This window comes from Halichoeres trimaculatus, unplaced genomic scaffold (assembly GCF_033239565.1).
Source record: "Halichoeres trimaculatus isolate MK-OKI-2021-1 unplaced genomic scaffold, fHalTri1.1 fHalTri1_scaffold_7, whole genome shotgun sequence".
NCBI classification, from domain to species: domain Eukaryota; kingdom Metazoa; phylum Chordata; class Actinopteri; order Labriformes; family Labridae; genus Halichoeres; species Halichoeres trimaculatus.
The window spans coordinates 19,306,900-19,332,384 of NW_027437185.1; the positions used below are offsets into that span (position 1 = coordinate 19,306,900).

The following is a 25,485-nucleotide window of genomic DNA, read 5'->3' on the forward strand; positions in this document are numbered from 1 at the left end:
AGCACCAGACTCAGGTTTTCTGTCCTTTTATTATTTACCTTACCGTTACTGTAAATAGTTAATGGCATTTTCTTTTTTAGTAACCAGGCTTTAAAAACTGTTACAGCCAGATTGTAATGCACTATAAGATATAAAGTGTCATATGTGCTGTGTGTTACCTGTTTACATCCAGGTTGTAGAGCATTATGGCAGAAGCCATTATCTGGACCTACGCCTGAAGCTATTGGCAGGTACAGTGCTACAGCTTAGTCAGAAAAAAAAGACCACATTTTGGGCCTACAATAACAGAAACACTCATAATTGGTGTCAACTGGCGAGGGTGAGGATGTTTAATTGACTAAATGTTTATGTAATTGTCTCATAGCATGTTCAGTTTAGCCTTTGTCTTCTTTGAATTAGTCAGTCGCTCTCGACTCTGGCTCTTTGTTCCCCCATTTTCAGCCCTGTTTTTTCTTTCATTCTGCTTCAGTGTCAGCAATCTCACAAGACATATTAGTGTGAACAAGGCTGACAGTGCTGTCTAAGAGTGTATTCACACCCGTGGTTCGTTTGCGTTTTTCAGATTCAGGGGCAAAAATGCTACAATTGTAGCCGTTGACACTTGGTTCGTTTGTGTTCACTCGGCAAAAGTCTCTTGCTGTCCAAAGTTGTAAGCAAATGCCACGTGCCATCAATTTTTTTCTCTCATTGGTCAGAGATCATACCCGGAAGGCGGGGAGTTTCCTTATCGTCATTCATTCATTCATGTTTTTACCTACTTTCCTCAGCCATGGAGCATCAACAACGTGTGTGTGGCTAGTTTGTGTTATAGCGTTTATCTTGTTTATGTACCAGTGTGGGCTATATGACCAACGTGAGCCCATGTTTCATTTTCCTCAGTTCTTCAGCCTTCTCTTCTTCTGCTGCTGTTATTGATATTTCCACTCCTTCTTCTTTTACTGTTTTGATTACAGGTACAGTTGTCAACCGGGCTTATTTCTGCCTCCATCACTACAAACAATCTGGGTGTGAATTCACCCTAAGATTGAGTTGGATCAGAACCATGTGTGCAGCAACAGTCTGTTATTTATTCAACTTCACAAAAATGATTTGCCATGGGGAGCTGATGTAGACTTTTGTTACACAGTGTTAATAAAATTTTGTTGTCATTGAATTGTACTCAGCAAAAGTTATAAGTTTGCTTAAGGTCTTAGATGGGCTGAGGTAAAAAGTAGACCACAACTGTGGATAAAAGCAAGCCTTTTAGATCTCAGTGCAACCTGGAAACACTGCAGATCAGTGTGTTAGTGACACAAAATGAGTGCATGACTCGAGACTGAAAACTTGTGAGTGATCTGTGGAAAAAGCTCAGATTACTTCAATCAGCCCATACGATCTCATCAGGAGAAAAGCGTCAGTACTTGATTGGTTGAATTCTTGGAATGGATTTGTTTTGTGTGTGAGTGTGTGTGTGCGGTGTTTGTGTGTGATTGAGGCGGTGGTCCAGCTAGGCCACAGTGTTGCTATTCACACTGAGAGAAACACGCTGAGTCTCATCAGAATGTGTGGCAGCGTCGGCGTAGGCGTGTGGAGGCTGGTTAAACCACATGTCTCTCTGTGTTCCTCGCTCAGTCTGTTTATTTTCCCTTCCTTTCTCTCTGTCTTTCTCCTCTGCCTTCAGCGCTTGAACTCTTTATTTGATCAATGAGTCCATTTGAAAAAAAAATGTTTCAAAGACCTGACAGGAAACAAAGCAGTCATTAACTTGACAAAGAAAACCTAGTTTGAATTAGTCAAGTGTTTCAGCAGCTACATGACAGAAAAACATGACAAATTTATTGTTCAAATCAATTAGAAACAGAGACTTTGTTTCAGGGAACTTGCTAGGAGAGACGAAAACATTAAATGTTGAAGAGTCTTCACACTTTCCAATTAGAAAAACATTTTACAGTCCCGGTGAAAAATGTTGGCTGGTGAATCAATGAACAGATACTGAATCATCTGTTGGCCACATTGGAGATCAACATCTCTTGGCAGAGGCTGCTGATAACACTGATTGGTCAGCTTTTCTGATACTATCTTGTCTCTAAAACTACTATTTTTTTTTTATCATGAGTTTTCAGACAAAGACTGAAGACGTGCTTTAAATCAGGGGTGGCCAACCAGCGGCTCGCAAGCCACATACAGCTCTTTGCCTTTCGGTGTGCGGCTCTTTGATCCATTCATTATTGATGTTGTGAGTAGTGGTGTACCAATCAAACTATATTTTTGATATATTGATGTTGTGATCAGTATTGATCAATACTTGGGTGATGAGATTGATACTTAAGTTTCAGTTTCTTTTCTCGACTTGCAGATGTGCTCATAGCTATCAAGATAGATATCTGCAGTAAAAACAGAAACTAGTCTTTTCATCTTATGTCCTTTCGTTTGTGTGCGAGAGGAGCTGTGTTTTTGATGTGGCTCTTTGTAGTACCACTGTAATTTTTGTGGCTCTTGGTCTATGACTGGTTGGCCACCCCTGCTTTAAATGGATATTTTGCTTGAACCTTGAACTCTCCATATATTAGTTTCAATTTTCAAAAGCTATTTGACTTAAATGTTGTACATGCAAACTGAGATGAAGAAGTTGGCTTGTCATGGGGAGAGTGAGCCAAATGAACTGGGCTTTAGGCAGTGGTGTGCGGTCTGGGGAGGCAGGGGAGGCAGTGCCTCCCCTAGGCTAACAAGAAAAAAAACCCTTTTTTAAAAAAAATATATATATATTTTCAGTTGTTCGTATACAATTTGTGATAATTAAAAAATAAAAAAAGGAAATTGCTGATTTGTCAATAAGAGGGAGGCCAAAAGAGGGGACGGACAGCGTTTCGCGCTGGCTTCATGCTTGTAACGTGCGTTGGAGGCAGAGACTCAGAGAGAGAGAGAGACCATTTACTTGAAATCACAACGCTTTGCAGGTTCGCGCATGCGTACGAAGGTCTATCGCTGATTAACGTGGGCATCGATGAGGCACAGCGCTTCTCTGCCTCAGCAGGTTGTAATACCGCACCCGCTTTGAGGTCTCGCAATAGTTTGTTAGTACAGACGTTTAATAGAGTATACCGGAGGTGTCTGGCCTGTGTTCTTGTGTTGTTGAGATACGGGTTAGTATTGTTCGTATTTTGCTCTTGCTCCTGTGATGTAAATCCTGTAGAAATGCAGGTGAACGTATGTTTTGGGTTTTAATTGGTATTTCGTCTTGTTAACTCCGGGACTTCAGTCTGTCTCCGAACCGTAGATGGGAAAGCTGATTAACATTTATTTACTTGGCTCGTTGCTGGTAACCGGTGTCTATGAGTCCGGGCCAAAGTGAAGGAAAAGACTAAAGAAGAGGGAAAAAAGGTGCACCTTGTGCACAGCTGCACATTTATTGAGGAAACAAAGACCAAAATAATGTGCTCCCGCCCCACACACACACTATGCATGCACTCAGACCGTCTCTCCTGCTATGTCCCACGCACACACACACACACAGCACAGACTGTCACCGCGTTAAAGGGGCAGGGCTGGCCAGTAACAGTTTGTATTAGCAAATGTGAGCAGTGCACGGTGTATATATAACACATACATATAGAAATTTCAACTTTAGCTGGGTGCCTGCCTCCCTCGTCATGGACCTCACCGCACGTTACTGGCTTTAGGGTTGAAGCATGCCTAAGCATGGTACAGTTTGCGAGTGTGACCGCAATTGTGCCCTGTGAGCACAATTCACTTCTCTGCTTTCTCGCACTTAAGAGAGATGAGCTTCAGCATGGTCTACTTCATGGACAAGCACAAACACGCAGACATGATGTGTGATCCATGACTTATGCTCCATGGCGTATGATCGCTGTGACTGGTCCTCTCAACAATCATTTCAAACAATAGCGAGGGTGTTAGAGGACTGAGACCAAAAAAACTAAACACGATCAAAAAAGTTTCTAAAAATCTTTAAGTGTTCTTTGTGTCTCATTTTGCTGACTCATGAGATCACGCTCCGTGTTAACAGACGCTTCACAGTGATGTAGGCGGGCCATACAGTATGGCCAGTGACTGCGTCCTGAGACAAAGACCAAAAGGGTATCATATTTTTAACCCTTTCATCTTGATTGGGTAGTGTTATCAGATGCTGGCCAATACAAAGCACAAGTTTCCTGCAGGGTATTTGTTTCACAGACGTCTGAAACAAGCACCATCTCTGTCTTTGAGGGGTGATACAAATGCAGAAATGTAAAATCTCCACCGCCTGGAAGCTTAACATCCATGTTTGAACCCCCATTATACATCAGAGTTAAACATGTTTACGATCTGTTACAAAAGACAGTGTTAGTCTGAATTTTCCAATCCTTGATTTAATGCTTTAGGATTGAGTTTTGTGTTTTTTTTAAATTATATATCTGTTTCAATGATTTCAGGATGGAAAAGCCACACATACATTTGCATAACTATGACTACGGTTGAGTTAACTGACATGAGAATTGGTTGTAAATGCTTTTCCAAGAGGCCAATAAGAGATCTCAGCTGCACCTTCCTACCTGTGTCTTTGCTGACTGAAGGTTAGGTTGAGTCAGCATGTGGCAGGAGATACTGTTGAACTTTAATCACACCTCTTCAGAAAACCCAGGGTAAAGTCACTAGGATCACTATCATAGCTCGGCACCTGTGGGGACAGAGTCTTCTCTGTCGCTGCTCCCTCCCTTTGAATCTCACTCCCTCAACACATTTGTGACACTGGTGACCCCACCGCCTTCAAGACTAAACTCAAAACTCACCTATTTGGCACCACTTTTAACTTCAACTAACATATCTCAGTCATGACCTTGCTTTTCCATGCACTTTTTTAACTGTTTTTGTCTTGTTTTTTTTTTTTTTTTTTTAATATGCATGTATTTTACTGTTATTGCACTATTTTGTATATTTGTATCTGCTTTAAATTTGGGCTTCTTTGATCTTTTGAAAAGCGCTCGATATAAAATTATTATTATTATTATTGTTATTATTATTATTATTATTATTATTATTATTATTATTATTATTATTATTATTATTATTATTATTATTGTTATAACTATTATTATTATTAATATTATTATTATTATTATTATTATTATTATTATTATTATTATTATTATTATTATTATTATTATTATTGTTATTACTATTATTATCATTATTATTATTATTATTTTTATGAGTTGGAGTCTTTGGTTTAGGGGTTTCCTTCCTGGTCATAGAAGTAATTCACATGCAGTTTCTAAAACTGCAACAGCAGTGCATCAATTGCTCCACAGGTGTTTTATTGAATCAAACCCTAAATACTGTTTTTGCAACTAGTAGAGGAAATGAGACAGAGCAGTTAAGAACAGTTAGGACTTACATGTAAACTGGTTCCACATCTCTACATTCCTCCCCAATTATTCAAATACCACAAGATAATGGAGCCAAAATGGGAATTCTAGTCAAAATAATGCAAAGATGACTGTATACTAACTGCACGACCTTTACCTAATGTGCTCACCATATCAGCAGTGTCTGCTCAGATGTCTTTATGAGTGTTGTTTCCTTGAAACCACACAAATCTTTTGGATTGGTCTGATTTATCAACATTAAATTTTTAGAGAGCAGTAGGAACAGCTAATACAACAAACAGCAGGTGCGCATTTCTACCTGTACACAAGTTTTTCATGTAGGGTTGACTGAAAAGATGTGAAGTGTTGTGCACAAATTTTAGGAATAATGTTTAATGTGACCTGTCACCAGGAGTGAAAGAAAAGAAGGGGAGGAGTAAAGGGCTGAGGGGCAGATTAAAAAACATTGTCCAAACTAAAGACAGAGAAACAAAGCAAAAATAAACCACATTTAGTAAAAAAAAAAAAAAGAATGTTGAGTTATAAAGAAGCCAGTGGAAAAGTTACAGGGAATGAGTGCTTCTGTTATTTTCTGCTCCTTCTTAGGATACCAATGGAGCTAAAGTAAATAAAATGTAAATGTTAATTCAACCTGCAAGTTGGCTGATAAGAATACTGTTGCCATGGGAGTGCCACAGACCACTGAACCTTAGCTGTAAACATGTGAACACTTTTTAAATGATTAAACCATCTTCAAATCAAAGCACTGGCTGCTGCAGTTTAAGCGTCTATCCTTTGTAAATGAGGCTGTCGTCCTTATGGCTGTGGTCATTTGTTCAACTCGCAGCCCAAACTCTTCACTGTTGTGTCATCCCCCACCCTTTACTCCCCCCAATTCCTCGGTGATCAAGATAAAAATGTGTAAAATAATAACTTTTTATCTTGATGTCAGCCAAGGTAAGAAGTCAAATGTCAGAAAGAAACATAAGTACTTAGATACTTCATAATAAATCTGACCTTTATAGGACTCAAGGACTAGTGATGTGAGCCAAAAAGACTCTCAATTCAAGGACTGTTGCATTTACTGATGAGACTTGATTAATCTGGGGCATCTATGTTTGCTTGATGTCAAAACATCTTAGTTTCAGCAACACAAAGTTCAATGAATACATCTTTATTTACTTCAGTATCCATGCAACACTTTATGTCAGAAACTTAAAACAGAAATGGCATTAACCCTGACACAACAGAGATTGTTACAAATCATCTAAGTGCAATGCTGTTTTCTCATGTTATGAGTTTAGCAAAGACAGTAATTGAAAAATAATCTGATGAACAGAATCAAAACTTTCATAGGTTCTCTAAAGTGATTACACCATAAATGTTAAGGCAGAAAGTGATGGAAAGAAACAACAAGCACGTATGGTGGGATGGAGATGGATGTGTCGGGGCTTTTGTATCATAAAATAAAAGCCTCATTGTTATGATCTTTTATATCTATTTACTGAAAGCAAAAGTGTATAACAAAGCTTAAATATAAAAACTGAATAAATGTGGATTTGACTGCTGACATTAATCTGAACTGAGTATATTTTTACTTACATTTCACACTTTCACTCTCTATCTGTCACACTGTGAGGAGAAGTGCTTCATCTTCTCATATCTCCCTCTCCCTCCCCCGTTTCTCCCCCCCTCTCTCTGCAGATGTGATTCACACAGTGGGGCCGATTGCACAAGGAGGAGTTGGAGAGGTGGAGAAAAAAGCCTTGAGGTTGTGCTACAAAAACAGCCTGACAACAGCCACCAAAACTGAAGCCCGATCTGTGGTGAGAATGGATGGATGGATGAGAGATGAAGGAATGTGAAAGCTGGGACAAATAGAGAGAAGAAAGAGAGAAAACTTGCAATAAAAGAAGAAAGTCGGGTCATGTTAAAAACCCTGAACAGAATGCTAAAAGAAATTTCATCACATAGGTACTTAAAAAAAGTGTGAGTCAGACTGAGATCGATGGAGAGGAAAACTCGAGGGGCAGAAGGGATTGTTGAGTGTATGAAGGTTTTAGGAATCACATCAGGCAGGAGGTTTCACAACCACACAAGGTGTTAAAGTCAAAGAAAACAACAAAGCAGCACAAAACAAGAGAAGTGTTCTGAGCAGAGAGCAGATATCCACCAGGGTTTTTTTTGTAGGGGAGGGCTTGGATAAAAAAGCAAATATGATTTATGGCCTGTGAGTGTGCATGACGTAGTTAAATAAACACATCACACAAAAAATACACTGTACTTTCCTCTCCCAGTCCTAAACATGAAAGATGTTGCGTGTCACAACGGAAAAGTAAATATTGTCCTGTCCATTATTTACCCAGCAGAGAGTGCTGAAGGGGTTTTGGTGCCTTTGCTGCTGTTCTCCCTGCCTTGGTTTCTCATGCACATAAAAGAAAGAGCGTACTACTGCAGTCTAAGTCAGCAGGTGGAAGGGCAGGAAGCTCCCAGAACAGAGCCATCACACCAAACATTGTTTGTGGCAGGAAAAATACTCAATTATTTTGACATGAGTGGCTTTGACTGCAATTTAAGCCCGCTTCACCTAATTGCAAAATCTGCTTAAGCTAGCATCTAAGCACCAGTATTCGTCTTATTACTTGTCAAGTTAGTCATTACGCTTAAAACTAGCCTCAGCATCATTAAGAGGATATGAATCTGATTTCATGAGATCGCGGGCCAAAATTTAACACTTATCTGATTGTTTTGATTTTCAGCAACAGAAATGTCCTTGACAAGTTTCCGTAAAGATGAAAAATTTATTTCTCTGAACTTTTCAAACAAATTTTGTTCGCTTCACTGGCAGCCATTTATCCTCATTACAACAAGGCAATTGCTTTGGCTCGTAATATTTTGAAGCCGAATTAATTTCCCTAATGCCCTCTATAACATCAGGAGGATCAGACCCTACCTGACACAACAGGCCACGCAGCTTGTGGTACAGGCCCTTGTGATATCACGCATCGACCACTGCAATTCCCTCCTAGCAGGCCTCCCTGCATGTACATTTAAACCTCTGCAGATGATCCAGAATGCAGCAGCATTTCTGGTCTTTAACCAGCCCAAAACAGCACACATCACCCAGCTGTTAATCTTGCTTCACTGGCTTCCAGTAGCAGCTCGAATCAAATTCAAAGCTCTTCTTCTGGCTTACAAAACTTTGACAAGAATGGGTCCTTTTTACCTGGGGTCCCTCATCCAGGTCTTCACTCCCTCTCGCCCACTACGCTCTGCTTGTGAAAGACGCCTGGTGCTCCCAGCCCAGCGCAGCTCCAAATCACTAGCCAGACTCTTCTCCTCTGTTGTGCCCATTGGTGGAACGAATTACCTAACTCTTTACGATCCACAGAGTCCCTTTCTACTTTAAAGAGATGTCTGAAAACGTATCTGTTCAGTGAACACATGTGCACTTAATCTGACCCTTGCACTTAATTGCACTTAATGGCAGCACCCGCAGCCAAATTACTTGTAGCACTGATGTTGCACTAACTAGGTTTTCTTTCTGTCTAAATTCTTGCTTGTGTTGTACGTCACTTTGGACAAAAGCATCTAAATGAAACTGAAACTGTAGAATTTCTGAACTTCCTCAGTCATTGTAGCTTAAACTTATCATGATGAGACACTTTGACAAGAAGTTAGACGTACGCTCGATAAGAATTATTTTTTGTCATATGAAGAGGTGTTTTTTTTAGATACAAGCAAAATTCTCTGTAGATCTCTATTTGAGCCACATCAAGGCCAAAATAAAACTACAAAGACAAGGTGAGGGTTATTTTGAACCAAGATGAAGTGATAAATTAACTGGTTGAGGCATTTTAGCCTCTGGCTGACATTACTGTATCACTGAAATCACTTCTGCTGTAATGTGGCATTAAATTGATACAAACCAAACCTTTATTGTACCCTCAGGAAACACGACTGTGCCTATTAGAGACAGTACTCCAACCAGGCAACAGGACCTGTTTGTGAGACTGATGCAGGAGCTTCAGTAACACATGTGTTTGGATGCTCATTTCCACCTCAAAAATAAAAATCGCTGAGACCCTGTCCATGTTTCATTCACTCCATGATTCTAACTTGGATCAGCAGCCGCTCTCAATGAAATATAATTCAATATACTGTGAATACTGGAGAGGTTATTCAACATGAAGAAGGAAAGGCACAGAGAAATCATTAGGCTGATGGATAAAGTATTATTGAAAATAAGCTTCGGACAGACAGATAAATAGACAAGCATTTAAGATGCCCTCAGCATTTCTGGCAGGGATAACTCAGTAAGAGGTTCATCTAATGAGAATTATCCCATGTAGGCTGTGTGAAGGTAATTTGACTTATTAGTGGTGAAATGCAAGCGTAGAATTTAAAGCAGGCTTAAATTTCACCACTAATCCTTTCTCACATTTTATTCCAGAAAAAGCCTGAAATATTTACATGCATTCCTTCCATGTTTTGATTGATGTGATGTGTCAGAAATCACAAATTTACATCCAACTAACCCCGTCCTTATACAGCCTAAATCAGCTGCTCATCATTGCAACCCAACCTCGACAAAAGCGCTCCTGCTTTCTTACATTTAGCCCTTTAAGCCCTGTGGTTTAAGTTAACTTCCCCTGAACTTTCATGTTTTCCTTTCGTCTCGAGGAACTTGTGAGTCATGTCTGCTCTCACCTTGAGTTGCCAGCTTCACAATCTGGTCAAATGCACAGATCTGGAGACTCAGAGAGCATCCAAGCATCTGCTCGTACTGCAGCATTTGACAGCAGGTTGAGGATCTGCCAGATTTGATTTACTTTGAAGTTTTCTGGCTGCTTTTCTCCGCTCTGAAGCAGTGGCTCAGGAGCATGAACCTGCATGACATGTATCTCAATTTCATTAAGTTAAATCCCTCTCCTTGTATATTAACCAACATTTCTTAAACTGTTTATGGCTTAAACCTTCAACAGCTTTCATTTTTAATCATCAATCCGCCTTTCGTGAGTGAGTTTTAAATTACCTGCTCACTGGCGGGGGATTCACAGGAGGAATCAATGTGTGCATATGCTTGAATGTAGCTGTTTGTACGTTTTTCTTTCTGATTAAAATTTCTGTTTACCTGCTGCTTGCCTCTGCTACAGCTTCTGTTAACTTTTAAAGAAAAGGTTCAAATAGTGCCAGGCAGACCAAAAGCAACACTCACAAACTCATATGGGCAGTGAAAGAATTACCTGTAATTTAATAATTAAACTCTGTGTCATTGTAAGGAATCTTGGACAAAAGTTCCTAAATTCAGTAGAAGCTTGTTATCAAAAAGAAATGGATGTCACGCAGAGGTTAGATAAGAAATTGCAAAAAAAGACAACTTGGGACCATAAAAACACTTCAACCTGGAAAAATATCCTCTTTATTTTGCTTATTTGAGAAACATAGGCTTTGTCTGGTCGTAAATGTCCACAAAATATATAAATATAATGATTCATTAAAGGTCTTAATTTTTAAATTCTGTTAAACAGAAAACAGTGAGGAAACAGAAAACAAGGAAAAAGATAAACAACATATTTCCTCGGCAGGATGAGAAAAATAAAGCTCTGAAATTGTTGTCTTTGTGTTTCATGTTGAACATCTTCAGCCCTAAGAGAGTTGTTCAGGATGTAGAAAAACAATCCTGCACAAGCATTCAACTGCTGCAACACAGGAGGCTTTTATTGTAAAATAGCCACAGCGAGCGGTTCGATAAGAGCTGCAGGTGAAGGCTCTTATTGCAACAACTCCTTTTACAAACCTGTCCTGTTGTGTAAACCTTTACATGATTGTGCGCGGCGTGATTGAAGCGGGATGGTTGTTTACTGAAATACCACAGCCTTTAACCAAGTGTTGTGATAAATGCTTCTGAAAAGAAACCACAGAATTCACCAGTTCATCCAATCCAGAGCTGCTCTATCTGGACGGCATCAACTTTAAGTGTTGACAGCTTTTACAAACCTGTAGGCCATTTGTTCTGCGGTCTTTTAGCTTTATTCGACGTCGCTGTTTCAACGATATGATTCATGGTTAGACCTGAAACAGTTCTCAAATGTCTGGATGATTGACAGTTTGGTCTTTAAATAGATGTGAAAGTATAGGGGAGAAAAGTAGGCTGCCATTGGAAAGGAGAGACTTCATAGGATCCAGCTGGGAGTGGGATGTGTGTGTGCGTGTGTGTGTAAGTGTGTGATAAAAGCTGGTTGTTATGTGATCAGCAACAAACTGTAACCACTTTGTCTGTCTACTTTCCTCCGCAGGCTTTCCCCTGCATCTCCACTGGAATCTACGGTCAGTGTGTGTGTGTGTGTGTGCGTGTTTGTACAAAAGCACCATATTTTTATCAGTTAAGTGTTGTGTGCTGATATGCGTGTATGTTGTCAAAATTTTCAGATTTTTATTCCAAGTATTTATTTGTTGCTTGAGGCTTTCTCCTCATCCTGGTTCTTTTTTCAGACTGAGGAGGGAAAAACATCAATTTCTATAAAACAACACCAAATCTGTGTGTGCCAGGTTACACACTGTGAGTCCTGGCTGTGATTTCCACTGTGCGCTTGTTTCCAGTATCAGTCTCTTCTGTTTAACCAGAGTGCCGAGCTGCCTGATGCCACTTGTCACATTATCTCCTGCCACCCAGGGGTGGTTCTCCGATTAAGGCCTTGGATTAAGACCAGCAGATTAAGATAGATTAGGCCAGAGATTGTGTCAGATTGACTGTAATCCCCCTTCACACTGGCAGGGGAGAGAGTTAAGGACAGTACTTACACACTCCCTGGGGTGTGAGGGCAGCTTGTTGACACTTCTCAGCTTTGTGAGAAAGAGGAAGAGGAAGAGGACAGACGCAGAGTGATTGGGAAAAATGGCTTCATGGCTCTCACCTGTTTCTTACTGCTAACAAGCGTAGCCTCCTTTTTAAAACCTTTAGAGCAATTCAATTCTTTCTCTTAGATCTCATTTTTATAGTTGTTGTCTGTTGAAGAGCAATATCTTGATTTCTAAACAGCTTTTGAAGAAACCTTTCACCACATCACACCAACCAGTTGTTGAAATTCAGAAATTATCAAATGATGCTTCCATCAATAAAGTGAATCATAAAAGTGGCTTTTAAATTCAGCTACTAAACACCCTCAGAAGCCATGAAACAAACCACTGAAAGGAGAAAATATCCTCATTCCACCTCAAAGAAACAAGGTAATTTTCCCGGCAGTGCACACCCACACACTTATTCTCATCAATCTGGCTGATTATAGCTTGTTACTGTTTAGGCATGAGGTGCTGTATAGGGTCACTTCACTCATTTTCTGATCCTAACAGCTGAAACATTCTGGATGTGATTTTCAGCCTTAATTATCTTCTGTGGAAACATGTTTCAACACTCAACAGTTTCTATCAGTTTTAGGATGGTGGGAGGGTAAGAACTAAGATTTTGACATTTGAGACCAGTGTTTAACTGCTGCATATATCAGAGAGTGTGTTAGGAACAGATCAGTAGTAAATGTTAGATTTTAGAGAAGTACTATGGGTATTTAATGACCCCTCTGATTTTTGAAGTGAATTTTAGAACATTTTTTTTCTTTTGCAGAGACAGAAAAGCATAAAAGATTGGATACTATTGGAAGAAGAAAGTGAGGAAAGACTTGAAGCAAAGGGCAAAGGTCAGAAGTCAAAGCAATAGCCTGAGCTATGAGGTCCATAATCTCTATAGGGTGTGCACTTCATCTGCTTAACCCAACCAGAGCCTGGACGTCGTTCTTAAACATGATTTGAAAACTTTGGACTCAACAGAGTATGATGCTTTTTTAACTGTTGTAATGTGGGCAGAAAAAATGAAAGTTTTTCATAGCTTTAGAAATCCTGTTGAAACACATTGATGTCACATAATTAACTTTAACAAGCTTTCTTGCATCAAGACATGCATAAAATAATGTTTATGCTAGCCAAGAATAAGCATGCTCTGTCACAAGTGTTTTTTTTGGCATACTGGCCTCTGACTTTAATCTTTTCTTAGAGTCTTTATCAAACCAAATCCACAAAAGACCTAAAAATATGTTAAATACTTACTAATAAGTTTAAGAAAATGGAAGAAAAACAAGTATAAGTGAGTACTTTTAACAATGTTCCAAACCATCCTCACTAGGTTTCTATGCATTTTAATGCTCAGATTATTTTTTAAGGATTGACCAATTATAAGAAAGGTCATATGGCAGCTGTTAATGTCTTTAAATTCAGTATGAGAGTGGTCTACGGGTGATTATTAGCGGCTGCAGTTGTTAATTTTAGTGGGGGGTAGTTTCAGACGAGCCCCTAATGATGAGCGAGCAGCAGGCGGTTGGAGCGTCAGTAAAGGGCATATGTAAAGTTTCACAGCAGACGTTTTGCATTGCACTGATGTTATTGATATTTTGATTGATGCATTAGCTGTGTGAACCAAAAGTGGTGTCTTGGCTTTTAAAGCGTGTGTATGCTAATGACTAGCTGTGATATGATGAGAGAAACATTTTGCCACTTGACATTCAGGGACCACTTGAAAAGAGTGACTTCCAGATGGCAGGACTTCTGCCCTCTCTGCTTCCTCTGGCTGAGACTGCTGGCTGAAGATTCTGAGCTGCACTTTGCTGAAAGACACATGTGACATTTCTGCGTGGGTAGAAGGGAGGACGTCAATCAATACTGGATCTGACACACCTCCAAAGGCTTGCAACAGCAAAAAAAAAGATGATTTTCAGACTTCTATTTTTGGTTATCAGGCATGTTTATTGGTTGATTTCATGAGCTGTTCATATTCAAAGATACTTTTACTAATTTAGTCTTATCAAATTCAAAACTTTTGATTCTTTGTTCTGCGTTGTTAAGGTGTAGCGAGAATGTATTGGTTCATTAATTTCACATCAGATTATGTAAAAGAAGTGAGCATAGAACACTTAAACTCAAGCTTGTAGCTTTTTGGTTGCTTTAATCCTTTAAATGTACTCGTGCTTCACTTATAACTTCTTGATTATTAGAAATTCTTCATGTAAACTGAAATTTACCCTTAAGGCTCTAAACATGTCTCCAGTTTGGCTCCACTACATCACAGCCTCTGATCAGATAGGTGTCTATTTAGGTCAGTGTGGTTGGGCTGTGTCCCTGCTCCAGCAGGTCGCAGCCACAGACTGTATAATAAATATACATCTATTCTGACAGGAGTCAGGCTATAAAGGTGTGTATGTGGTTTCTGGTACTTCTGGAGCCAGCCTCAAGTGGACACTCCACGAACTGCAGATTTTAGCACTTCTGCTTTGCCTCAACTGAAGTTGACGCAACAGTCCTGTTTTGCTGTATGCAAAAGCTGTGACATTTCAATTAAAAAAAAAAAAGCAGATTAAGCCGGACAGGAAGTCGTGCACAGGAACTACCTGAATAGAGCCAGTGACTTTCAAAACAAAACAAACCTTGTCAAAAACAGAGCTTGACTACAACAAACTGATGTAATGAGTGCAGCCAATCCAGGAGTCAACAGGTTCAAGATTTTTCAGCTGAACATAAATAAAGAGAGGCTTGCTACTCCACCCGTCTGGTGTCCTGCAAGGTGCCGGACTGAACACGCAGCTGCTGTGAGTTGAAGTACGTCGGCAACATGCAACAGAGCAGAGCCAGACCAGAGACTGCACAAGAGTCTCTCTCATTCTGTCCCATTCTACAACTTCCATCCCAACTTGTTAATTCTCTCCATTTTCTCCCTGTCTCAAGTTGATACCAAAAAAATGAATTTTCTTAATTTTTCTCAATTCCTCCTCAATTCCAGTGTGGGACATTTGTTGACCTGGCGTAGACGTGCATCACTTCTTACTGCAGCAGCTCTCTACTCCTTTCCTCTGTCACTCACTCTCTCATTCTTTGCAAGCTTTGACATTTTTGTTCATTTTGTTTGTTGTCTTACTTTTGTTGTGAGGTCTGAAATCAAGAGAAAATCAAAGTATCTTTAAAAATTTCTTACACATTATTTTTATAACAGATCTGTTTATTTTTTATCAACCAGGTGATATGAAAGAAGGGTATCTGGTTATTTTCCACTACCTCTGAAAATCATGTTCTTTTTTTACAGCTCTATCTTAGCACGTATTTGAGCTTCTGGGCTACTTAAGTTTTGTATTGTCTTATCTTATCTCAATATTTATGTATAATAATAATAATAATAATTATTATTATTATATTTATTTAGTCATTTATTTATTACAATATCATCAGTCTCTACATTTCTGGGCTGTTTGGATTGGGTTTCTGCTGGTACCAAATGTGTAGACAATGATCAACATTTTCTGATATAATCCATGTGAACATTTTACAGCTTGATGAATTCATTCCTTCAAACACATTCCCCACACCTCAACTCAATTGGAATGTAAATGGAGATTTGAAATAGCTGAGAGAAAAGTGAAGCAGGTGCTAAAACGCTCGATCTGCACACACAAACACAGAGAGATAAAGAGTGAGAGTGAAAGCACCTGTGCAGGCGTCAAAGTCGATTCATTAAAGAAGAATCAGATTAACATACCTTTGCTTGTTGAAGTAATAGAAATGAGAATATTCCCATTTTTCCTCCAATCAAGCTGTATTCTCATTTTTAAAATGCAAAGTGTTTAATCCCTCTATATGAATACTGCATGTGTTTATTTTACTGCTGGAATAAATCAATTTTTCAGCGCCAATTTGTGCCCACATGTTTTCCCCCACGGTCGAGCCCTCTCTCCTGATGTATGGAATAATTACTGGATAATCACACAGTATGTGTTTGCTTGGGCTGAGCAGTTTGGCCACATGATGCATTTTTACAGCCACTGTGTTTAGCATCCAGCAGTGGGGATAATTTTCCAGCACTGAAAGGTCTCAGTTGCCGAATGAATATGGAAGAGATTGTGCAGTCCTCCTCCATCTGTCTCTGAGCTTGTTGTACCCAACAAGTGTCTGCATCTCTACAGAGTGTGCAAGTCAGGTAGAGAGGGAAGTGAACACAGACTGTGGATTGAAGAACGATACCTGTTAGTGCCAAAAACAAACTCGTGCAATCACACCACATGTTTTCTGCAGACTGTGTGTATAATGCTGGCATTGTTTGTGTGTGTGACTGTGCAGGATATCCACCTGAGCAAGCTGTGCGCGAAGCATTAGCAACTGTGAGGGAGTATCTGGACGAACATCATGATAAGGTGGGTTTGCATGCAGATTTGTGTGTGTGTGCGTGTGTGTATGTGTGCGTGCATGATTGGCAATTTTCCACTTCCATTTCCTCTAGGTGTTATTCCTTCCACAGCTGTTGTTTTTGTTTTCTGGTGGGAGTTAGGAGAAGGGTGTATTGAGAAAACACACACACACTGTGACATGCGCATAGACATACATTTAAGCACACAATCCCAAGTTCTGTCTCTCATGCTCGTGGCCAAGTCTGCGTTTTAATTGGCTCCTTACGGGACTAAACCCAACTAACACAAACATACACACACACACCCACATACACACACGAGCTCTCCGTGGAGAAACAGCGAGCAGAGAAAAGACAAAGTGATGGAATAGATGACTGGAGGGGAGGGATGACAGAGGAAGGGGGAGAGGGAGGATGGTGGGGAACAAAAAGGAAACTTTCCAACCAGTCGTTTACATGCTCTAAACTCTCCTCCCCTTCTTCCTCCTGAACTTCCCCAGGTCTCCTCCCACTCCTCTTTTCAGACCGTCTACCTCTCCAAACAGCGTGCCGTATCACCTCCCAGAGAGGGTGTTGACAATGTTATTGTTAGAGCTCCAGTCTCCAGGGTCTCTGCAGCAATACCAGTCGAATGATTCCATCAGCCGCAGCAAGCTCAACAAACGAGCGTTAACATCGCACGTCTCACCACAGAGGCCAACAGTCAACAAAACATAAACGGCAGAAAATAAGACCAGAGAGCCAAATCAACAAAACTCTTATTTACACTCAAACAGTTCCACTGTGTGTTTGTTTAAGGGGAGGAAAAAAAGTTTACTGTGAACAAATGAGAAGGAAGGATAGATCATTTGCATATATATAAAGTTAGAGTGTTCACCAGAGGAAATTGGGTTCAATCTTTAATTGAGGCCCTTTCCATTTGACCATTTTTACAGTGTGTTTTGTTGGGCTTTCTCTGGCTTGAAGTGCTTTAATGTAGGAAATGAAATTGAAAATTACAGACACTGTGAGAGACAAAATGGACTCAAGACACCAGGCAGTGAGCCAGCACTTTGCATCAAGCGTAATAATAAAAACATGAATCATTTATCCCTGAATAAACTGAATGGTAGTTCCCGAGGCAGCTCACGAGTTAGCTCTTACATTTTACCAATGAGATTTACAGTAAGATTCCCAGAACGTTGCTTTGACAACAGCAAAAATGAGGATTACATTTGTCAAATCACCCGTCTCACACAGTCTTTCAAGCCACTGCAATAATACTTTTGATAACATCACATAAATCTTATCAAAAATCTTCATAGAGCTCAGAATTTAATGTGGAAGTGAAACTATGGACACATTTTCATGATTATTTCAGAGCTAGTGTCAACACATCTGACGTCAGGATGTTTGTTTCTGAGAAGTAAGCCACCTGGAGCTCTTGAGAAAAGATGTGTTTGGTGGGACAGCTCACTCAAATGCTCTCTTAGACAAATCTGGCAGCACATGAGGAAATGAAACTTGTAATTGAAAACTAGTAAACACTTAAAATAGTCGTGTTAATATTTGGTATAGGAAACCAGCCCAGGCCTGGCTAAGCCTTGACATCTAGTCACAGTATTCAGAAGCCTGCGGTACAGAGATAGCTCTTAGAAGAAATAAAAAGTCAAGTGTTGTTGCTTTTGTCAAACTTGGCCTCTTGAAAAAATATGTCGTCTTGCAGGCTGTAGGTTGTATCTTGATAGAAAAGGCAAATCTCTTGGAGCTCGGCACTCTCTGCTGATGCTCAGGATTCTCCGTGGGTGCTCAGGCCCAAGGAATGAGACTGATTTATTTAATTAGGATTTCGTGCACTCAAATTATTATTATTATTTTTTTAACCATATGACGTCTGGAGCTCCATTAGTTGTGGTGTTGACTTGGCGAAGCTGCCTCCTGCTCTGCTGCAGTTGCCTAGATTGCAGGACAGGATCTTCACTCCACTTTGTTGATCAGTGAGTTCTGGAAAAAAGCTCCAAAAGCCACCCTAACATCTTTACCCATCATTATTTTCCAGCTCTCAAGACAAGAATGAGATCGATGTTTTTGCTGCAGTGGTTTTGAATATAGAAAGCTAATTTTTAGCTTCAGTGGTAGCAGGCAGTGCAGTGATGTGCTGGTCTCCTTCCTGTGGATCGATTTGACACAACTTGTGTGATGTTGTCCTTTTAGAGTCACTTTTGTTTCTGATGCCTCAGTCATGGGTGATTTTGACAAATTCCAATCAAGCTTTTAACACAGCCGGACAATAACAAATTATGAGAGTATTTATGTTTGTTATTCTCTGTTGCAATAGTTGACACACATGCTAATGTTCACCTCGTTTCATGCAGCAGGTCAATACACCCATCAGCTCTCTTGGCTGAGACGGTACAGACTAACTTCAAAATTCTCTCTGTCAGGCTACGTTAAGATTCAGCACCTGCTGTGCTGTTTGGAAGAAGACTGCAGGAATCAAAAGCAGGATTTCAAGCTGAACAGAGCCTTCAGCTTAAAACCAAGCAGTCATATTGGATGTACTCAAAGGACATTTAAACATTACACACTCCTTTCTGGTGAACACCATCTGCTGTTTAGAGTCCAGTGATATATAAGGTTTGAGAGCAGCTGTTAAATGGACCTAGCTGGTTGTTAAATTTGGGAAAACCATGAATTTGATGCGAAACAGCACGAAAAATACCATTATAAAAAGTGGATGCTGGTTTGCACTGGACTTAATTTCTGCTGGTAACATCAACTCGCCCGTCAGGGCCGTGAAAAATAAACTTTGCTGCCGACAAATGTTGTGTTTGTGAGGAGAATATTCTCAGGCTCCCTTTCCTTTTCAGACAGGCTGTTCCGAGAAAACCCATTACTTTCTTTGTTATTGTTAGCTTTAGCATCTCCAGGGTCTGTGTTGCAACAGTATCAAAATTAGCTCCCCACTGCTACCAATTTCTGGAGGCCATTTCACGTCTCTCCTTGCAAGCGTTTGCTTTAATTCGAATGCACACGGCTGCAAAATGGCTCAAGTGCATGCAACTCGGTGTGGAGGTTTGAGATTCTGAACCTTAGCCCAGGGGATGTAGTTAGTTACCACACATTTCCATATCTTCTCTTTTAGGCTCTATTCAAATTGTGGCGAGTGATGGTAATTGTGTAACAAGCTGGGAGAAAAAAAAACACGAGCTGCAGGCTAACAGGCTGCAGAAATGTCTGTATTTGAAAGCAATGAGACTTAAACTCCCACACCAAGCACAAAGTGTTAGAAACAGCCTGGCTGTAAATCGCACACTGCCTCTGAAACCGAAAAATCTAACCCTTCGTAGAGACATTAGACTGGTAATAATGTTTGTCAGAGTCTGACAAATACAAGCCCTCAGTGGTGCTTATATCCCTGGGAGCATCTTTTTACTGTAGCCACAGTAGCTTTAACCACTGGGCCACACATTATTCTGCTGCTCTCCAGTCCAGACACACAGAATACAACGTGAATATTATGGAGTGCTGAGCATGGATCTGAAGAACACCAGAGCACCGAGCATAAAGACGGTTTATTGCTGTAAAATAGCTGCACTTACTCCTCTATTGTCTTTATATTATTGAAATCTATTGTGTTTTATTGAGTCTAGATCAAGTTAACTAGTGTTTCTCTCACATTTTTACGAAAAAATAAGGGTCTCATGCCAAATACACACACACACACACACACACACACACACACACACACACGCGCACACACATCCATAGACACAAAAACTGCAATACAATACAATGCAGGAGGTGACCTTGTAAACCCTCCAGAAGCTCACAATCTCTTTCAACTTTTTCTCTCTCACACTCACAGTCTGTCTGTCTTTGTACATTCGCAGCACTCTGTCGCTGCCTCTCACAGTAATAAGCATTGTGTTGTGTCATGATCATAATAGGGAGCTAATGGGGAAGTAATGGACTGATGCATTAGCTGCATTCTCCTCATACTGCTGCAGCACAATGTTGCACTCTTAGATTGTTGCCCACGCTATTGATGAATTCACAGTTATTGCATATGCTTGTAATAAAGGGCATGGTTTTCATGTGTGTGTGTGTGTGTGTGTGTGTGTGTGTGTGTGTGTGTGTGTGTGTGTGTGTGTGTGTGTGTGTGTGTGTGTGTGTGTGTGTGTGTGTGTGTGTGTGTGTGTGTGTGTGTGTGTCAGCTGGACAGAGTCATCTTCTGTGTGTTCTTGCCGACGGATGAGAAGCTGTATCAGGACCATCTCCCGCTCTACTTCCCTGCTGGTGAGTTGTCTTTTCTGTCAGACACTAACACTCGCACACACACACAAACACATTTACACACATACTGTACACACACTTCGTGTCTATATACAGTGATGACACTTCAGCTTGGCTCAAATTAGCCATAAGCGTAAAAATTGACACACACACACACAGTGGTGTGATAAATACTTTGCATCATCCACTGTGTGTGTTTTGCCTGTGCATTTACACACGCAGTGCTATTAGGCACATGAGATCATGTAAACATACAACACTGTTAATGAGTTTAATGTTGTTAAATAAGCATTTACTTTGCTGCTGCCACACTCGTACATGGAGTGACTTGATAATCAGTTTCATCCTTAACATTCAGCAGGGCTTGAACCAAAAACATGTTCCATCAGAAGATAACCGCCTGTGATTATTTCAGTGAGGGGAAAAACAGAAACAAATTTCTTCTTGTATTTACTGAATCACTAAAGATGGGTCTTGTAGTTTTTTTCTGTTTCTCAAATACTTTCCAAAAGTATGAGTTGTATCAGGATGAGACCCCAACCTTTCAGGGGTACATCATGATTTAAAACACATTCTCAGTACCTAGTGTTGTCATCCAAACATCACAAGTGACAGCACATACGGTTATGTTACATTACATCTGGTTTTTAAAAGCTTCTGAGACATGCTAAGTTACAGAGTAAATGTAGTCATGGAGGCAAAAATGTACAGTGTGCTCAGTCTTTTGCCAGCTTTCCTTGACTTTAAAGGGGCTGTGAGGAGTTTGAAAGTGATCTTGAAAAAGTCTCCCTTCTAGATATATCCCTGATCATAAACCACACTTTAAAGTTAGATTATCAGCGCCAATATTGCTGGTTACATATTATTTTAAATTGCTACTTCTTGGCCTCCTGATCAGGTCGACCAGGACCGGATTGATCTAAGGCACGTCTAGGTCTCTATGACAACACCACGCCGGCTGACAAAGTTTAATAGAGAGAAGAGATAAAGCACAGAGATCTGTGTTTTCTCTGCTAAAAATGATTTCTGTGACTAATTTTATTGTAATGGTGGACACAGATGTCTAACTGTCTGACGGAAAAAGGGCAGAGGAGCAGAAGAGGAACAGGAGCTAATTAGCCTCTTGCTGGGGCTGTATTACTCTATAACATGGGGGCTAAACTGTTTGTGATAATGTTCATTCCAACCCACAGTCAGTAGTTATTCTGCAGTTTTCTGTTCAAACCTGAGAGTCTATCAATAAAATAATGAGTGAGGTTACGTGAGCTCTGCTTGGTAGATGACTGGCAGGACATAGCTAACCAGGATTCACTTGTGTTACAAATTACGGACATGTTGTAGAGCACCGGGCTGTCAGCTGTGCTAAATATTAACAGCTACTAAACTACTTAAAAACTGACAGTGTTTTGTTGCTGTCATGTTAGCCCACAGATACATCAGAGCACTGGGCTCATGATGTTGCTAACTTATAGCCGACTGCTACAATGTTTGCTTGATGTCACGTTTCAAACTGTAGCGCTACGTAACTATAGTGATAAGTCCCTTACCTCGGCGCGTTGTATCCAGTGAAAAGTTGTCTTGAATAAATCCGGACCACAAGGTGACGAGGAAGTGCAGTTGAAACAGATCCTCCTCATAGCATCTTTAACCTACAGTCATAAAATCTGGATATCAAATTCTTGTTGATAAATGAATAAATGGTGCTAATTTTGACCGAACATTAAACTCCACAAAAGAATTAAGAGTTGAAGCTGCCATTCTGTGATTGTTAGGACTGGGTTTATTAGATAAACAGCTTGTTAATTCTTCCGTCTGTTCAATCAAATCATGCTCCAATATCAAATGTGTAAAAAAAAAACTTTGCATGTTATGGACAGTGTTAAGATGATCTCAGTTCTCAGTCAGTTGTCTGAGTTTTTGCTCCGTTTTGTTTATTCTTTTATTGAAATTGGTTTATTTTTGTAGCCTGACCAGTTGCTGCTGCTCCTCGTTCAGGTAACCAGCATGGTGTGAATATAAGAAATGTGACATTTGCATTGTTTGCTGGAACATTAATACTCAGTCTGAGATGTGTTCACCTCTGAGTGAGATGTACAAGTGTTTTTTCTATTTTTGCTTTCTCATGTGTGAGTTATTGGCACTGCTGGCCCGAAGTGCAAGTTTAAACGGCACAGTGGAAGAAAATGTAAAGCATCCTTCTTGTGGAGGTGAAAAGTGTCCTGTTTTAAAGAGAATCAAACACTTAAAGCCCATTGTTTCCCTTCAGTCTGTCAGTCCCGCCCCCCCTCCTTTTTATAAAGCTCTAAAAAGGGGCTTCTGAGCCATCATTGCAGATTGATCTGAACGGTTAAATGAAGTTTAGCAAATACGTAAATTTTATGTTGGCTCAAGCTGTGACATGATGACTTCACCCATTTGTTTTGATTGCGCTGGTGATTGATAGTGTTGTAAAGCTGAGCAGTCTGGGCTCCTAAGCATGATCAGTCATTCACTCAATTATTCAAATCAAGCATTGGTATTACAACAGCAGCCTTAACCTCTAATGTCTTGCTTTACCACTGCTATAAATCAAACTCACCTCTAGCCTCCAAAACATACAGAGAAAGCTTGACGCTCTCATGCTCTCAGCTTTTATAAACATCTGTTTATTTCATCTGATGAAGCACACAGCTGCAGTCAAAGCACCTCTGAATCAACAACACAACCCCACTGCTGCTTCTTAACAAATCCTCCATGTATCCGTCTTCAAACAGCTGCACCCTCCTGCTTATAGAGGACTAAAATTCACCGATTCAACCCAAGTATTTCAGATGAAGCATGGTCACTCAGTCTCAAACTGTAAATACACTAGGGCAGCAACTAACGATTATTTTAGAAATCGATTCCTCTGACAATTATATTTATGATGATTCATCAATGAATCAAAAAAAAAAGGATGAAATGCATAATAGTAAAAATCAAAAAAACAAATATGCAATGTTATTTTAGTTGATGGCTATTGTTTGCTTAAAGGTTTATACAAAGAAACAACACTTATAAACATAGTTTAAGCTGATTAAATGCTGAATTTATAAAGTAAAACATATGACATGAATGTATTGTCACTTACAGAATCAATAGTATTGGTAAAATAATAGAAAATATATTGTTATGTCATCAGGTTAAGAACTTAGTGGGCCAAAAAGGCAAATAAATAAAAATATGTCCTCACTCAGCTTGAAATACCCACAAACTCTGGATTTTTTTTGGACGAATGGTTTCTCCGGCTCTGCCATTATTCACATGTTTACTGGTTTCCTCCACCTTCCTGCTCAGCTCCTCCTCCATCATGTTCATCTGTTTACAAGTCACACATAGGGCCTTTTTCAAACCGCCCCCTACACACTCTCCCTACCCACTACCCCTCTGTTTGTGCGTTGAAAAAGGCCCATACAGACCAGGTAATCTACACTCCAGTCAAGTAGGGGGCGGTAATGCACCTTCAGCTAGTTACAAACTACTAAATAATTTGACAAAAAGGAAGAAGACATAAAAACTGAAGATAGACTAAAGTCGCGTTTCCACTAGGTAGACCGGTTCGTCTCGGTACAGCGCGCATTTTGCAGCGTTTCCACTGACTCATCCCGGGACAGATCCCCAAAAACTGAGACGAGCCGGCCTACTTTTTTGGGACCCTTCCGTATGGGTGCCGGACTAAACCGATCCGGAAGGTGGAGCAACACACTACAGACTGTTGATTGGTCAAAAGAATCGTCACTTACCCCGACAGCAGCTGCATTTCTCCTGGCGGCACACAGACTTCTCTGAAACAAACTTGATTGCACTTTGTATCAAGGAGCTACATGCTAATCACAGAGAGGACGAATGCTGCATGTCTTCCATCTGTGCTCTTTGTTTACTGTGCTGCTTCTTCTTCTTCGTTGGATTTAATAGCGGGGTAAACTGCCACAGCTATTGTTTAACAGTTGCGGCTTTCGGCATCCAGCTTACACGCCGCCTACCACGAGAGGGCACAGTTTGCTGTGGAAACACAAACAGTATCAAGCTTAACTGTGCCAAACCGTGCCATGATTTCTTCAAATTTTATCGGTTTGTCATTGCAGCCCTAAATACGCACAGGCAAACAAAAAAGATCAGCCAGATGTTGGTGAAGTAAACAACTGTGGACCTGAAACCATTGATTTCACCCAGTCTTTGTCTCTGCTTTACTGATCCTAGAAAGAAGTCTGGATAATTAGGCTTCATTTGTTTTTTACCTCAACTTCTCCAGAGTTGAGTGACAAAAAGAAAAGTATTCCTGAATTAAGAGAAACAACAAACGGCACAGATGAAAAAAAGCAAACACACACCTTCACACATTGTGCTATCATCTCAAGCCTGGCAGATAGGCACAGAGAGCACACGCAGTGATGGGGGGAGCTGCTGCGTTTCATTCAAGCGAGAGAAGAGAGTGTCAGTAGCAGCTCCACTAACATTATGAAACCCCAGTGGCATGTTAAGCATTAACACACAGGTTAATAACAGTTAAAGCTTCATGCATTTACAGTGATGCAAGGTTTCTAAACTGTGTTTGTCACTGGCATGTTTTAAAACATACAGAAAGGAAAAGACTTTTCAAAAACGATACCACAGTACATTAGGCAAAAT

General features: G+C 40.2%; 1 protein-coding gene across 1 annotated transcript in view; it reads left to right on the forward strand.

Annotated features, from left to right (window-relative positions):
• Positions 1 to 25,485, forward strand: part of macrod1 (mono-ADP ribosylhydrolase 1) — a 158,956-nt gene that overhangs the window by 127,054 nt on the left and 6,417 nt on the right. Inside the window, exons 6-9 of the mRNA XM_074673883.1 lie at positions 7,050 to 7,171; positions 11,645 to 11,675; positions 16,497 to 16,570; positions 20,760 to 20,841. Coding sequence (XP_074529984.1) covers positions 7,050 to 7,171; positions 11,645 to 11,675; positions 16,497 to 16,570; positions 20,760 to 20,841 — 309 coding nt within the window. The remainder of the gene's footprint in view (positions 1 to 7,049; positions 7,172 to 11,644; positions 11,676 to 16,496; positions 16,571 to 20,759; positions 20,842 to 25,485) is intronic.